This window comes from Erithacus rubecula (genome assembly GCF_903797595.1).
Source record: "Erithacus rubecula genome assembly, chromosome: 4".
NCBI classification, from domain to species: domain Eukaryota; kingdom Metazoa; phylum Chordata; class Aves; order Passeriformes; family Muscicapidae; genus Erithacus; species Erithacus rubecula.
This window is the reverse complement of record NC_136686.1, coordinates 57,804,387-57,821,938: the sequence shown is the minus strand read 5'-3', so window position 1 is coordinate 57,821,938 and position 17,552 is coordinate 57,804,387. Positions and strand designations below refer to the sequence as shown.

General features: G+C 36.8%; 1 protein-coding gene across 7 annotated transcripts in view; it reads left to right on the top strand.

Annotated features, from left to right (window-relative positions):
• Window positions 1–17,552, top strand: part of MAGI2 (membrane associated guanylate kinase, WW and PDZ domain containing 2) — a 685,143-nt gene that overhangs the window by 589,453 nt on the left and 78,138 nt on the right. For 6 of the 7 annotated variants that reach the window (XM_079303120.1, XM_079303125.1, XM_079303122.1 and 3 more), the window contains 2 exons: window positions 7,106–7,137; window positions 11,481–11,670. In XM_079303120.1, the coding sequence (XP_079159246.1) occupies window positions 7,106–7,137; window positions 11,481–11,670 (222 nt within the window). The remainder of the gene's footprint in view (window positions 1–7,105; window positions 7,138–11,480; window positions 11,671–17,552) is intronic. The other variant, XM_079303121.1, reaches the window with a different exon arrangement.

Below are 17,552 nucleotides of genomic sequence, written 5' to 3'. Positions count from 1 at the left end.
TAGGCCATTCACTTAAGAGCTGGACTCGATGGTCCCTGTGGGTCTGTTCCAGCTCAGAATATTCTGATTCCAGTAGTCCAATACTCTTACACTCCCCCTGATTACTCACTTTGTCCCAGAGGTGTCACTGAGCACAGGAGCTCCTCACTGTGCCAGCAGTGCTGGCACAAGGGCAGATCCTGGCCCCAGGATGGCAGCATGTGTGGCTTTGGGGTCCTGGGCTCAGACCCCTGGACTAGTGTGTTCCCTCTGGAGCTCCACCTGGGGAGCTGTGTCCCTCGTGGTGGGTGCAGAGTTAGAGAGGCCATGTCTTTCTTCCTGTAGCTGGCAGGTTTCAGCATCTTTCCTATGTGCCCTTCGGTGCCAGCTGCCACCAGACAGATGCACCATCCCCTGTGTGCCCACCCTGCTGATGGTGCCAAGAGATCCTTACAGGCTCCTGGTCCTGTCAGCCACTGTGGATGAGCTGTAGGCTGCTGCTGGCTCTCCTCTGAGCTTCCCAAGTTCAGACACCTGCCCTGTGCACCTCACCAGAGCATCCACAGCCAACCGTGTCAGCACAGAGCCCCTCACCTCAGCAACCTCAGGAGGATGAGATCAGGTACATTTTCCTGAGCTACTCCTCTACCTCTACATCATTTCTAATAAACTTTTGTCTTGCACTTTATGCTGTGTGTCAAAAAGGCTGAAACTCTGAAGAGCTGAAATAAAGATGTAGACTCATTATGCCCCCAAGTTATCTGGAGTAGAGATAAGCCAGACAGAGTGGTGCCCCAATGGGGTAAAGATCTAGTGACCTTCCTTTGAACAGTCCCTGCTTTTTGTCTGCACCCTCATAGATTGTCTGTAGGCAGGAATGTATTCATTCACTTTCCATAGGTGTAGTAGGCCAAAGAGTGAAAAACAGTGATGATTTAAACTGGGGCACTACTTCTGTTGCAGTTGCACTTGGGTTGAGACTGGGAGCAATCTAGTAGTGGAGCATAAAGCAAAATGCCAGCACAAGCAACTAGTGAGGATCAGTTTGTATAGCTGTGTCTTTTTTCAGGAAAAACTGTGTTTAGTAACATCTGGGCATATGTTTAGAGCCATAAAGAAGACAGATGTGTTTCTCACTGTTATTAATGTGAACCTGCATTTGATACAACAACTGATGACTGTAACCAGCTTCATCTTAGGCAACACAGTGCTATATTCTTGCTTGCCGTGCTGCAAGGGAAAAGGCACTGGCCCTAAACAGATGGAATGTTGTGGCCTGACCAAAGGTAGTGGGTCATTCATCCCACTCTGATGTGGGATGTGTTGATTTTTGACCCATTGCATCAGGTGCCATCCCAGCTAAAGACCCAATGGATCCTCCACAGCATGGCACCATCACTCTGAAGGACAGCTGACAGCAGGACTAGCTAACTATGCTTGAAGAGCTAGAGCTCCCAGTCTTCTTACACCTACTCTTTATTTCAAGGTAAATCAACTTTTTGTTGTTGCTAGAGTAAGAGCTCAATATTTAGAGCTGTTTGAAAAAGATGGGCCTTTGAAAACATATTATGTAACTATGATTGATTTCATTAGAAATGGAACTACTAATTGCCATTCCCTATATGTCATCTGATGCTTTAAACATGACATGATTAACTGAAAGTTTTTTACCTGCTTGTTTTCATAATTATTATTTCCGTTTATTTTCATTCATTGCCTCCTTTTAGATTTTGTTTGCTACAGTATATATATTAATTTAATGTACTACTTCTCATTGATTGCATTTATTTTCCTTAAAAAGGGAAAATATGTGAAGAGTAATGGAATTAATGTTATGTATTTGTTCTATATACACAAAAAAAATTACTTCTCCCACAAGTATTTTCAGAATTTTAGGTGTAGGATGTTTTAAATCTCAATTAGTCAGCTCAATGGTAGCATTAGTTCTATGAACACAATCTGACCATAGCTAACATAGCTCAACAACAGGTAAACATACAGTGAGAAACCAGATATAATGTGAATGGTAAGGAGCAGTTCTCTGTACCCTGCTAAAGGGGAACCCCTGAGTCTGAACTCTCAGTGTTCTCCCCTGTCACACCCATTTGAAGTTAATGAGTATTTGATACCTTTGGAAATCAGGTCCATGTAGACAACTGATAGACATCTCAGGGATTCTAGTAAAAGAAAGGAAAAAAGCACAGGGGGAAAATCTACTGTTAAAGTAAATTTATACAGTAAATTTTCTAGAAGGAAAAACTTTTGCTTGAAGTGATGTCAGGTGGATTTTGATAAGATGCCCATGGAGTCAGTTAATGCTCTGGGAATGCTCATCAGCCATCTGTTCAGTGACTTCCAGGCATCTAGGAAGGAGAAAGGTCTGTTCAGTGCTTAAGACAGCTTTGCTCAGGAAGCCATATGCAACAAGGATATTAAAGAACAAAAAATCTCCCAAGAAGCCTGGTGAAAGCTAGTGGGCTTTCACCCATTAAAAGTGAAAGTGTGACAAGTGATGTGGAGGGATGTTGACTTACCCTGAACGTTGCTTTAGATTAAAGGCTTTGTGTTTGATGCTGTTGAGTTCCTCCCTGCAGCACACACCATCACTGCAGAAATCCAACTGCTCCCAGTTTAATTATCCATACACATCTGCCACAGAGGTGCACATCATTAAAAGTCCTGTGACTTAGAATAGCTGTGTTACTTATCAGTCTACAAGGTGTGAAGAATTTTTCCAGGAAACAATGTGAAAAGTGAGAATAATGAAGATGGACATGAAACAAAAATCATCACCAAGGAGCAGACTAATAACCAAGGGCGGATTTTGTATTACTAACATTATGGAATTTGTCAAATTCATTATTTTTACTGGAAAAAAAACAACTGAAAAGGAAACAAATCAGAGCTCTGTCTTGCAAATGCTCTAAGTCCTGCCAGATAAGCTGCTTTTAGAAAACTAAACTTTTCAACAACTAATCCTTGCTGAAGTGGAAGGCATAAAATATCTGTAAGAATATTTTACTACAAAAGCATACTTAACCTTGGATATAAGAAGGAGTAGATACAATGAGTATGATGTGATTTGTCTTTTGTTGCAGGACATCTTCATCAAAAAGGAGAAGTACAGTAAACTGAAGCTGGAATTTGCCTTGATCTGAAAAAAAAAGTTTTTCTTCCTAATATATTTGAATCCAAAATCTGTTTTCAGCTCACAGTGGTTTTTTTTAGTTAAGTCACAACATAGAAACCATCACAGCTCTGATTTCCAGGGAAGCTCAGTTTGGAAGGTGGTAAATACAACTTAAAAAGCAATTTTGAAAAGAATTTTTGTAACACTCCTTTATGAGAAAATGTAATTCTGATTTTTAGAAAATGTGGTTATATTTTCAGTCTATATTTTTGAAGTTAAATAATTAAAATATTCATATGTGTTGGCCACCAGCTGCTGTACCTTATTACAGTTTAAATAGCCAACTTTGAATAAGAAATCTTTATATTCACAATACTAATTTTGCAGAAGCATATGGGGTTATATGTTTTTATTGTTGCATGCTTACATGTTTTCTCCTGCTAGCACCTGGCTGAGTGGTGGTGGTTGCTCTTTAACAAAAGCAGGAGCCCCACTCTCCCTTCTGAAACTGGTGCAGACTGGCTGCCTTTACAAGGGATGCTAATAAAAAAGGTACAGACATCTTCAAAAGATGGGCTGCAGCTGCTGTGGTGAGGTTACTATGAGAAGGGGTGGCTGTCAGGCACATGGGTGAGCCAAAAGCCACTCATGGTAAGAACAGGCTGCATGCAAGTATTTATAGGTGGATCTAAGCTGGCTTTTATTATTTCAAATTTTAAAATGTATATGTGGATATGGAGGTGAGGTGTGTTTATATATAAATGTATATAATACTCAGCTACTCAAGTTTTTATGAAGACATTGCAAGTTGGACAGCAGGGGGCTGGAGTTTGGGGAGGGAGAAGCAGAAATCTGGAGGTGGGATGAGGTTGTAAGAGCTTATCCAATGTATGTTTCTAGTTAGATGTGAGTTGATCAGAAGGTTGAGTAGTATTATTATTGTATTAGTACTCAAATGCTGCATTTCTTGGAGGACAGATTTCAGCCCTGTTGATAAATCAGTATCTGTACATGAACTGATGCCAGTCTGCTGGTGGCTGTCATTCAGGTGGGATCTCCCTGTCCCTGGTGGGGAATGCCCACACAGGATGTAAGGAGAAGCAGAAAGTCAAGGGAAAATGTGGTGTGAAATGAGGTCCAACTAAATCAAAGTCCACTTCTGCTCATTGCCTGCTGCAGATGTGGCTGCAGACAACCAACTGTTGAGTGGACACTGAATATGCATAATTAAGGTATATTCTTCAGGTGAGATTTTAAGCCTCACTTACTACATGTAGAGGATTTGTTCCTGTACTCATGCAGAGTACTATTTAAAAGTAAAAATTAGAAGGAGGGGTGCAGCATGCCCAAGAAAGTGCATTTTGCTTCTATGTCTCTTCATGTGAAATTTCTTTTATGCCTGCAGTGTGCTACATATGCAATATTCTCTTGAATTCTTGGATTTCCAGGATTTGTTGCATGTGTTTAAATACCAGTGATAATTCTGGATGTTTGGTACACAACAATTATCCATGATCAGTCTCATATTGAATAACTGAAATGCTATATATTCTATACAAGTCAGTTTTATATAGGTGGGGAAAAGGATCTTTAACTCAGCTGTGAGTGTAGATCTTATGTGAGACAGCATTAAAATTATCAAGAAATATGTAAAAGATGTAATGTAAAGTTTGCTTAATGGAACTAGGCTTCACTCCTTTAGCCTAGCACATAGCCTTTGAGGGAGGTGAGAGCTTATCTCATCTTACATGAGGTCAAGGTGTGACAGATGAAATTAAATCAGAAGAATAGATTTTACTATTACTCCCAAGATTTGTTACCTTTAGAGATTGTTGCTTCTATAGCATTCTTCTGTGCCCTTATGGATCTCCAATTTTTCTTTTGTTTTTAATTTTCCTTTGGATTTTTTACTTCTCTGGCATCCTATATCTGTTATTTTTCTTAACATAATTTCATGCTGTGTGAATAAATATTGCCTTTTTTTTTTTTTTTTTTGAGTGTAGATGTTGTCATTTGTATGTTGCAGTCTGTGCCCATAACCTCCAAGCTAAATATAATATTGTCCTTTTTTGGGTGAATAATTGATTTTTTTTAATGGAGGGGCTTTGTTTAAAAAATCTTGACTTGATATATGTCACTGTTTATTTGATTTTAAAATAACTATTATGTTTTAATTGATAGGAAATTTTTTATTATATTTCCAACATAACTTATTTTTAGGTGGAGACAGTAAATAAATAGGGGGAAAAAAACCTTTCAGTTTAATCAGTAGTAGTTTTTGATGACAGCAAGTTATGAGAGGTGCACCAGTAGCAATGGGTAAGGAGTGTTACCTCTACCAATATTTTCTGAATAATAAATCAGGGTAGTAAGTTGAATTGAGCAAATTTCTATTATCGTTAGCTTAGAGCAGAAAATACTTTTTAGCTTTCACTCTTATTAGCAGTACAGAAACATAGTGACTAATAAAAAGATAACCATCTGCCATCCAGTAAGTTATTAAATAAGTTTCTGCTACAGATTCTTTAATTCTGGAAGTGATGTACAAGCCAGATCTCTCAAGGATGCCTGTTATCTCAGCTTGAGTTTGCAGATGGAAAGAAATCTGTCCACGTGTTAATAAAGCACTTTTTATCCAGGCACTGCAGAGTCAATAAACATAAACCTTTCCAGGATTACTTTTTCCAATACACTTTTTTTTTTTTAAAAAAAGCACTATCAGCTAACAGATCAGCATTACTGAATAGCCAGTGTTTCCCTACAAATGGCTCAAGTGCTTTTACACTGCAAGATATTTCGGTTGAAACTAATTAGGTATCAGGGCAGAAAAGATTATCTCATTATCACAGAATTCTACAAACTTTAAATATATGTGCAAGTATAATTCCTGTTGTGATTTGTCTATAGAAAGATACTATCCCAGTGCTCTCAATTTAAATTTTCTTTTTAGACTCACTTTAGGAAAAGAAATAATGAAGTCAGTACTACTCTTTCAGCTGAATTCATTTTTTGAATGAAAGAGCAGCTCTACTATTAAATATCTCAGTTAAAACCCCATTTCTGTTTCTGGCAAAAGAAACGAGCTCTTTGTTATTGGCTTTTAATCTTACCTAGGAAGGTCCACAGGCTTTCTTTGCCTGCTATTAAACAGAGAATGAATTTATCAATGAAAGCTGTATTGAAAGCTGGTATTTTAAAAAACCTGGCCCAATACCCTTTGTAAGGGTTCTTTTTATTTAATACTTTGCAAAGGTTTTTAACATTGTACTGCATAAAATAGGAACAGTGTTTACAATGAGTGTTTCAAATTATTTCCTTTTATGAAAAAGACATATCTGGAGATTTAAACATTTGTAAGCTACAAGAGTTGAAATCTAGGAAAGTCACTGCAGCAAGTTGTCAATCAGTCAATAACTAAGGAAAAGTGTAAAAGAGGTAGTCATGACTTCTTGCTGAGACCAAAAACCAAGACAGTATCAAAATAAGCAATCCTCTCTAGAGCTGGTCACCTTATCTAGACTGATGAAACAGTTATTTTTCTTCAGGCTTTTCTTCTAAAAAAATCTCTTGTATTATTAGGTTTTGTTGATGGGATGTTCTGAATGCTTCTTCCTAAAGGTGCGACTGCATTTGACACATCAATACCAGGTCATTTGGTGTCTTATCCAATGTCCACCAAGACATTTGGAAGTCCTTTTGATTAGTTCTTTTAATTTCAACCTAATCCCATGCTGTTTGTAAAGTATGGCAATGATCTCAATAGCTCCACTTGCATATATATATATATGTATGTATATATATATATATATATATTTCTATGTTTTTTCTTAGAAATTATCCCTTGTGTTTTGTGTTTTCACCCCTTGTGTGTAGAGAATTTTCATATCTATCAATATTATCTGCAGACCTGAATGAGAATGGGAGCATAGACACGACTTAGCCTCCATTCTTTATGCTTCAGAAAAAGCTGCTAACATTATTTTTTATTTATTTCAGGTTTCTTTTCTCCATGGAAAACTCCAAAGCCTGTAAGTTCCCTTTCAAAATTGTACACATTGAGTTGATAAGATGACTATCATGCAAAGCAAATTTATGTAGACTTTCACCTACCCATCCTGTCCCCTGCTCATGAGACACCTCTCAGCAGAGCCCAGCTCCAAGTGACACAGCACCAGGGTGGCCCCACTGATAAGCTCTGAAGGTCTCTTGACTTGGAGCCTGCCAGAAGTGGTTTGGAAAAAGGAAAACCTTGATGTCAAGATGGGTGGCAAGAACAGGAAATGTGGTGGCTTAAAAATAAAAGGACTGGAGGAGAAGGCAGCAGAAATGAGGCCAATCTTCTACCTGGCAAATTCTTTGCAATGAACAACATGCACCTTTTGGGTAACAAGTAGCTTGAGTTTAACACCCTGAAAAAGATTTTTATTCCTTCTTATGTTAGGAGATCTAGAGCTGCAAATAGTCACACTTCAAATAAGAGCTGGGGCTAGATAACTGGCTGAGGTCCTTTTAATCAACTTCTCTGTGTTTCTATGATTTTGATGGTAAAACCCAAGGTGTAAAGACTCCCTGCTGAAGGACTGTAAGCAATGTCTGTATTTATTCTGTTGACAAAACACAGTATAATTTTTTTAGATTTGTGACAGCATTCACAGTATAAAAAGAATTTGTAGGCTGCTATTTTTGGTTGCCTGGTTTGTTTTATTGTTGTAGGGTGTTGTTTGTTTGGGGGGTTTTGTGTTTGTTTGGTTTTGGTTTTTTTAATTTCACATTTTTATTGAGATTTTACAGACCTTGGAGCAATTCTTAGCTCTCATCAGGGCTGTGTAGAGGAAAATAGATCCTGAAGATTCCTAAGAGCAATAGGAATAACAATAGCAATACCTTTTAAAGGACTTAGAGCCTTCTTCTTGGAGAGCAGACAGGGGAAGTACATTAAATCTGAACAACTTTACAAAACTCTCATATTGGAGCATGGCGTGGGTAAATTTTGCCAATAGGATTTTTGTACCCTGCCAAGTACAAATAGCAATTAATCAGCTGATGCAATTGTGTCAGACTGTTTCAGCTTATGGTGGTTTTGCTGTGAAAGGATGGAGTCTGCATACAATATATTGGAATAAGTATTGCATAAATTACTTTGTTCATCTATGTAGCAGGACATTTGTGAAAATAAATCAGATTATTAAAGGCTGACTTGCTCTTACCAGTTTAAGACTCCTGAATGGCTGGAGTGTTCCATCTTTAATCTCAGATAAAAAGTAAGGATATAGATAGCTTGGATCTCACTTGTTGAAGATCCACATTTGAAGACCTCCTCCTGTCCCTACTCAACCTTTTCATGTACTCATCAAATATATAAATATCAGTGTATTTATTGTTGATCATTTTCTGCAGCATTTCATTATATAAGCAGTATGGTAGTTATGCTCAAGTAGCACTTCCCAATAATCAGAATCTAGAAAAACAACCTGAGTTGATGCAGTTTTTCATGAAATGATGTGAGGAAACCAGGGCTCACAGAATAATGTAAGACCACTGTGTGCTGTACCTGCAGGCAGGCTGTCTGCTCACAGCTACCCCATTCTGGGGTGATCTCAGCCAGAGATTTCACAAATTATTAACCAAGGTAGTGTGAACTCCTCTGTTTATCACCACTTTTAACTAGAGAAATAGTCAGACATAAATTTCTTATGTCCAAGGCCTGAAGATAAGATTGAAACCAAGTGCCTGCAGCATTGTCTGCAGATAGTCTGAAGCAGTAAGGTGAGCACAGAAGGTTTAGAAATCCTCCTCAGCACCTCAAAACAGCCTGTACCTGTGTAACAGCACAGGAAAGCAAAGTAACCTGGGGTAACAGATATTCCCAGTGATTCCTATGCATATAGTGAATATATTATATATCATGTATTATATTAGTGCAAAATGACCACCAGCAATGTCTCCACACCATTGCCTCAGTTTGGATTTGATGTCCTGTACTCACTGCTGTGCTTACTCACTTTCAAGAATGCCTTCTTTTCTGAAGTAGCATTATGATAGCTTCCATCACTGAACACTAGGTGACTGTTTAATTAGTTGGTATGGTTTGGGAGATATAATTCCCCTTCTGTTTATCTGCTTATTTAGCTGGTTGAACTTCACATTTGAAGATTTAGAGCTAACCAGCAAGCAAGAATTAGACATATGGGACCAAGTAGGGTTTTGCCAATTGATCTCCAGTTTCCTGTCCTTTCTCCAGGGTAAAGTTTGCTCATCAAAGATAATTATATTTTCCTTTCTTTTTTTTTTTTTTAATCTTTCTTTAAGTATTTTAATTTTGTCCAGTTTTGCATTTTGAGAGGGGTAAGTGATCTATTTCCCTGGCACTTTCCAAGAAATTAGGCATCTTTCACCTCTAGGCAGACATGACCCTGCATGTCTTTCATCTTCATAATGGTAAGATAGTTTGGTTTCACTGGCTTGTGTTCTTCTTTTAGATTCCTAAGGGAATCCCTTAGGATTCATTTCCTCTGTCATAAGGAACTTGAATTAAGCTTATTTCTTCTTTCCTATTTAGACATAAGGGTCATAATCAGGTGTGTTTCTAGAGACCTTTAAATTTACACTTCCATAATGCAGTTATATACTGTATATGTGTTTATAGCTGCTGGAGGTAATTTCTTTAGGGCTGTCAGAAGTAGTATTGTGCTATTCATGTGACTTACCTCACAGGCTAATTTACCCAAAGGGCAATTATTTGCAGAGGATAAATTTATCTTGGTGTAAGAAGTACCTGAAAGTACCCAAAGTACATTCCTGTACCTCAGATATTTCAGTGGCAATTGAGGTATTTCCATATGCCACTGTATTGCACACAATGCACATACTTAAAATTTTGAATGAACCAGCCCTACTCACTGCTGAAATTCTGACAGAAACACAGCTTGAATTATAATAATACTTTGTAAAATATTGAGGTCCTCAACAAGTAAAACTGGCCAATATCTATAATCCATTTGTTCTTAAGTATGAGCCTAAGAAGGTCAGATTACCTGAGAAATTCAGCAGGATAGTTATTCAGCATATTAACCAGCAGGACACTAAAACATATGTAGGCCACACATTCTTGGTGTGAAAAAACCCTGATGCAATTAATTATCAGAACAGAGAGTAAAGCCTGCCTGCTGACCCAAACACCTTCTGAAACCAAGGAACTAAAGACAAGCAATAGTCACAGAATTTGTAGAGCAAGCTCACTGTAAACCTGCAATCATCTTTGATAAAGCTTCTCTGATACAGCAATAGAAGCCAGTGAAATTTAATTACAGATTAGTTTGTTTCCAAGAGGCATTTTTTGTTTGCCATTGTTTGGTTATGTGTGAGAACACACTGTTCTGGAGGCTTTACCACCCTTGTCCTCAGAAGGGGTTATATGAATAGCCAAGTACTCATTTCCTGGAATAAACATTTGTGTTTTGTTTAATTTAGTCTCTTCAAAGAAATCTGCTAATGCAATTTGATTAGTAGCCAGCTTCTTCAAAAAAAAACCAAAAAAACCAGGCAGATCCTCAAGCCTTTTTTTGCACAGCCTATCATATCTTCAAGCTTGATGTATGTGTAAGACTGCTAAAGACAGGCTTGAAAAAGCGTGAACTGAGGTGTCTTTCATGCATAGACAATAGGCTGCTGTAGGCTTCTTTCCTGTAAATGGGATGGAAGAGTTGAAAGCTTTATCCTGTGCTTGGAAATGTGGTTGTATTACACCACTTTAGTGAGTTTTTTGGAACAGTAGATGCTTGAATATGTGTTGTAATAATTTTATCTTCAGTTTTGATTTGTTTTGATTTGATTTTGGTTTTGATTTTGGTTTTTTAAATCTTGGAGCTGTAAATTCTGCTCCCAGTTACAGTTATCTACTTCTCCCAGGGCAGCTAGTTATTTTCATGTATTCTCAGAAGATACAGCATTAAGGTCATTCACTTACTGCACAGTCTGTCCCTTCTTTGTTAAGCACTGCCTTCATGTATATTATGTATTTTGATGAATCTGATAATTGTGTCTTTACACATCCACAGATTCCACCTTTAGCAAATAATTTCCAGTAGCTCAGCACACTCTGTGAGAGGCACTCCATATGCTTCAGAGGTAATGCTGGGCCTAATCTAACCTGAGAAAGATCGCATTTTGCCATGAGCAACAAATTAAGAAGTAAATTTTTAGACAAGTCATTGTATAAACAGCACAACACACTTTTCATTTAAAAAGCAGCAAATAGATTTACTAATTTTACTAAATACATCTTCAACAGAAATCGCTGTCTTTGGTCACATTGTGGAAGCCACATTTTTTGCAAAACTTCATTTTTATTCTCTTCATGTTTTTATTCCAGATGATGGAACGATGGGAGAATCAAGGCAGCCCTCAAACAAGTGTGTCTGCTCCAGCTATGCCACAGAATATTCCCTATCCACCCGCTCTTCACAGGAGTTCATTTCCTGATTCAACAGAGGCCTTTGATCCACGAAAACCAGACCCATATGAGCTGTATGAGAAATCAAGAGCTATTTATGAAAGTAGGCGTAAGTGAAAGCTCTCTTGACCCTGCTGACCATTTAGTATTTAAAATTTTGCCTATGAATGTGTCACTGTTGGCATAATTTTCTGTAATTATCTTTTGTAGTTTATAGAAAGAAACTACATTTCTTTCCAGTAAATAGAGGCCATTGTAAATGTTTCAAAAATTGTGAACTTACATACTTTCTTAGATCTTGCCTACATTCTTATATTCAACTTTCGTAGGTGCTTTTTTCCTTATATTTTTGATCTCTGCATTTGACTGTTAGATCCTTGGTGAAGCACAGTATATGTACCACCACATTTTACTGTCTTTATTTTCTTCATTGTCAACTAATAGGAAGATGGGAATTTATCAATGAAAAAAAGAGTGACAAGTGAAAAAATGAAAAAAGTGACATTTGTTAAAAAAATTTCAAATCTATTTGTTTTTATAAAAATGTCTTTAGGTTTTCACATTGTCCTTGCTAGTTAAGAAAGTAACCCATAGCATAAAGTACTATTTGAAGACCTAAGGAAAAAGTACTGAGCTATTGAGATGCTCATCTTGATTTAATTTCTTACATTTTTGGAAATACATCCCATATTTTTGACAACAAAAATAAAAGGGCTTAGACTTATTTACTCCTTTTGTAAAGAACATTGTAGCTAAAAAATATTGTTCTAAATTTTCTGCAGCCCTTGCCCTTATTAAGATAAACTCTTAAAAAATACTTTTTTACTGAAAGCTTCTTCACCAATGCCATTACTTGCACATGTCACCTTTCAATTGATTTGTAAAATTCTTGAGTCTATAGATCAACATATGCTATAAATTACATATAAAATATTGGAGCTGATTCAGACCAATCCATTAATATTAGTTGGCCCAGAGACCTGGAATATTCACATTTCTTCAGCAGGCAAAGGGATAATCTGAAGGAAATTGTTGTCCCCAGCACTGGGTTAGACCATTCTTACTTGCCTTGGCCTTTAAGTTAGTTACAGCATCAGCATCTCCTCCTTGGCTTTGGTCCCCTCAAGAATGGAAATGCTGGAGGATCACCAGAGTTCAGTTTACATCAACTCCATCTAAACCTTGATCCAGTCTCAAAGCTGCATTTCATATTCCTCAGTTCTTTCCCACTGTGCCAAGTGCCACCATCTTCTGTCACACTGATCCTGGTACTGGAACACTTTTCAGTATAGATTATCATCCTAAAACTCACTCTCCATAATCCAGACAGGGGGGACAGTTGTTGAGGTTTTCTATTTATTTAACAAGTGCCTGAAATTAAGATCCCAAATTTAACTCTATGTACTTAAATAAATTGCTGGCTTTTTTGAGGAATACCAGTATCCTACCCTAAATACGGAATTTGAGAACTTACTTAGACCCCTGTAAAAAAGTATTTAATCTTAAATTATAAACTGTTAGGCATAGAAACTGAATTTTCCGGTATATTTACAAACAGCATGTAGTCCATGTTAGTTAGTAGTCCCAAGACAATGTACAAAAAGAGACTATAATTTTTGAAATTTAAAAACTCATTGAAATATGGATCAGGATACTGTGTGGAGTAGGCCAAATTGCTTTGAAAGAAGTTGTAGTAGTTTTTGAGCAAAGACTGGAAATAGTTTTCATTAAGGGCTAGATTAATATATAGATAAAAACATTTGCTTGAACTGAAATGTTATTCCCCAAAGTGATAGAATTTGTTATATGATAAATTAAAAAGAAAATAATCCATTCCATAGTTAGAAAGGATTTTATCTAGTTCAGCAACTCTACTGAAAAAACACTTGGCTTTGTATAGAGCTCTAACAAACAGAAAACCCTTTGCAAATAATAATTTCCTATTTCAACAGCTTTTAGAAGTGATATAGTTTAACAAAAATCTTTCCACTCAACAGTCAGAACCATCTTCTGTAGTTAAAGTTGTCAGGCCAAGAGTGCAGACTTCCTGCATTGAAACAAATACCTCTGTGAGACAAATAAGAAAATACTATAAATACCACACAGATATACAACATACATATTTATATGGCATTTTCTTTTATCCTGATCCCCAATATAGACTTAATCCATGTGTGCCTTTCATAAAATGTGGGAATGTAGATCTGACATCAACTTCAAAGATACACTTACTCCCCAGAAGATTATATACTGAATTGCAAGATATATTACACCATTTAATATTCATGGGTGCTTTCTTCAAGTTTTATGAGCATGTCTTTGAACCAACATGAACTCTTATCTTTTACTTATAAGATCTGTTGTGTTAAGGAGTATATGCTTTACCACAGGAAGAGTGTCTAACACGTGGGTTGGAGTTATGCTAAAGCCTGTGTTTAAATAGTATTATTGCATTTTAGTTCTGTTCAAAAGGCAACTGGAAACTGTATGTGAGATGTTTTCAGCCAGCTGCCTAGAAAAAATGAAGAATTAAAAATTGTGAAGCTGCTAGGCAAATCAAGAAAGTGAGGAATGAAAAACAAGACTACAGTAACTTTATCCTAGATTTCTAGCAGTGTCCCATCTTCCAGCTAATCTGGGAAACTTATTTTTTTTATCTTCTTTCACCATTATCCCTTCAACATTTTCTAAGATTTGATTCCACAGTTCCAAACCAGATCTTGTCTGCATTCATTCATATTCCTTATTTATAAATAGCTGCCTCAAAGATCTCTATTCTCCCTGACATTTTTGTTTCATGAATGCCACAAGCACACATTGTCAAGCCTTAGCACCATGTAGTTGTCCTGTTTCCTGAAGACAGAAACAACAGCAAGGAAATCCATTACTGAGTCAAGTAATTGTCATCTAATTTGAGTATATAGGAGGAAGAGTTTCAAGACAACACTCTTTCCTACCATATGGCAGTGTCAGGTTGGCTATCTTTGGGAAGAACATACCCTAAAAGTGCACAGGAAAAGTTCAGCTACTTGGTTTTTTTAAGTGCTTCTTATCTCAAAGCAAGTTTGCCTTATCTCCTGGCAAAACCTTCTTTTCAACTTCATCTTCTAAAAGTAGGGCAAAGAAGTGAACACTCATGACCTGGAAAATTCAAAATGAAAAAGATAGTGCAAAAATTTTGTTTCTCTCACTGTGAGACTCTGTTACTAAACAGTTCATTTTTGTACCTCTATAGCTCTGGATTTCTACAGAGCCTTTTATCATAGGGTTTCCCCAAAGTCAACACTCACCAGCACCTCATAAAAGCCTCCTGCTTCCCAATCAGAGGAGTGAAGCAGGTTGTGAAGAACAGGGTAGTTCTGTGGGGAGCACAAGCAACATGACTCAAAGCAGGGCAAGAACTGGACCAGTGTACTGCCTCTCTCTCACCCCTACCTAATGATAGCAAGAACGGGGTTTCAAGCAGGAAGTCTGAATGAAAAAGTAGGATTTTCATTCTTCAGGAATGTTTTTCCCCCCAAAGGTCATGAAGACTGTATGATGGGAAGATTTCAGTTTGTAATGATTACATATGAATTACAAAGCACTACTGCTTCTGCGTGGGAAATAGTTTCATAGGGGCAATCAAATGAAGCATTAGTACAAAAACAGAGTGCAGTTCTGTTTTGAAAGTCCAGCACCTTTGAAAATTGTTTTTTGTGAGTTAGCTGCTGCCTGTCAGCTTTTACCTCTTAGCTGTCATCAGCCTCTGCTGTCACCTTTGCTCAAAGCAAAGTAGATTAAAAAGGAACATGAGGGGTTTCCAAAAACTGAGGAGGACTACCACATCATCTAAAACAACTGCTTCAAAGCAAAAGATGGGAAATTGGTTTATGCTTGCTTTCTTATTTTACTGTGTCTCTCTGGGTTTTGGGATTTTCTTTGCTTTTTGTTTTGGGTTTTGGGTTTGTTGGGGTTTTTTTACCCTCTTCCCCCCCTCTTATTTCTTCTCCATGGTGAAAAATACCTACCTGACTTTCTGCTGTGACATAATTTTCTCAACTGGATACCTTTTCCTTTTTTCTGCCCTACTATTCATTCAAAGCAAAACCTTTAACTCCTTTCTCCTTACAAAAACTGATAGATTGTAAGTGACAGCATGACTCTCCTGATAACCAGGTTAGGTACAGAAGGTAGAAAATGGAACATCAGATCAGGAATTTCCTATTAATGAAAAAATTATTACTTCATATGCAGAAGATTGTTACAGCTGTAACTGGAGCCCTGGAGTTATCATTAGGAGACTTCATTCACCTGAATTTTAGGTTTTTGCTTTCATAAATTCTCCTTATCCTATGTTTTATTTTAAATTGAGCTCTGTTTATTGTAGATTCACAGTTTATAAAAAACTTTATTCAGACATCCCTGTAGGCAGACATTAATCAACCAGGAGTCACAAAACTGTTGAGAATCATAATCCCATAATATTTCTCCAGTTATAATAGAAATTTGAGGTTTTATTCCTCTAAGGAAAGAGGAAAAATAAAACATTTTTTATATTTATTGGGTTACATTCATCCTTCAGTTAGTGTGGAGCCAAGGCTGGTGATGTGACACAGAAATGCCAGTAGGAAGAATGAGATGATCCAGTGATAAGCTCTCATTAAAAGTGAAATCTGAACAATTAGAGTTCCACCTTTAGCTGGAAGGACAAAGGTTACTTTCTTCAAAATCACCCATGTTATTTTCTCCTCTGACCACAGTATTTTGAATTTGTCAAGTCCCTTTCAAGTATTTCAGCTGTTTTATAATTTTTTTTTTTTTTACTGCAAGATATTTCAAAAAATTGGAAAAGAACCAAAAAGCAAAATTCATCAACACCTGTGAAACATGTAAATAGCAAATGTATTTGCATAATTAGCCTCACAAAATAAAGTGTTTTCTTAGGCAGACTTATAAATACCTTTCTGTAAGGGTCACAGATAAGCACTTCAATTCATATTCACAGGCTACCTTTCCTCTGGAGCATCCCTCCAGGTTTTCAGCACAGATATGAATTAAAGTAGGAAAGATTTGTCAGACAGCATTATACTGATCCATAATGTGTAACTACAAAAATACCAGTCTTGTAGAAAAATACTAAGGCAATCAGGGTTTCCTAAACTTGCTACTCATAGAACATAAAAATAAGTTAGGTATCTAGCACTGAATGCATTACCACCTGAGGGGTTTTATGGCATAGTCTACAGCTAGGCAGAATTTTCCTGCCAGTGCTTGTTGGCTGAAGAGCTACAGTTAAAAATTAAAGATTGAAAATATTAAAAATTGAAGGAAATGTTTCAAGTAATTGGTACTACCACTTTTTCCAGACAGTGTTTTCCTGACCAAAATAAATAAATAAATAAATAAGTCTCTAATATTTTTTCCCATTTTTGCTCATTTTTAGTCTAAAAAGAAATTACATTTTGGTTATATTGTTTTCACACATCTATATACACATCTGTGTGCAGATACATATATATATGCTGAACTATGATAGCACCAAATACATAATATTCTGAAGTATTGTACAAAGGGGATTTTGTATGGGTAAAGGGTTTGGGACTGTAAACCAGAAAATCAGGTTTTAGTTTCAAACCTTCCTTGCACTCAGTTTACCATATCTTTCAATATTTCTATCCACCAGTTAGTGCCCTTTATGTCAGTCAATTATGCCTGCCTTCACTTAGTAAATAAAAGTATTTAGAAATTGCTAATTAAGGCCTATTATTATCAAATTTCTTGACCTAGAGAATGAATAACTAAGGTATAGGAAGTGAATTTCTCCAAGCAATTTCCAAACAGTTCATGTTGGTGTTTTCCTTGCATCTATTGCTATCCTAAGCAACAGCATGGAGACAGTCTAAGAACTTACATTACTAAGTGAATATAACCCTTGTTAATAAGAGATGATATACAATAACAGGGGAGGAAATTTAGCAGACTAATATCAAATGGTTTTGTATTGTTCGT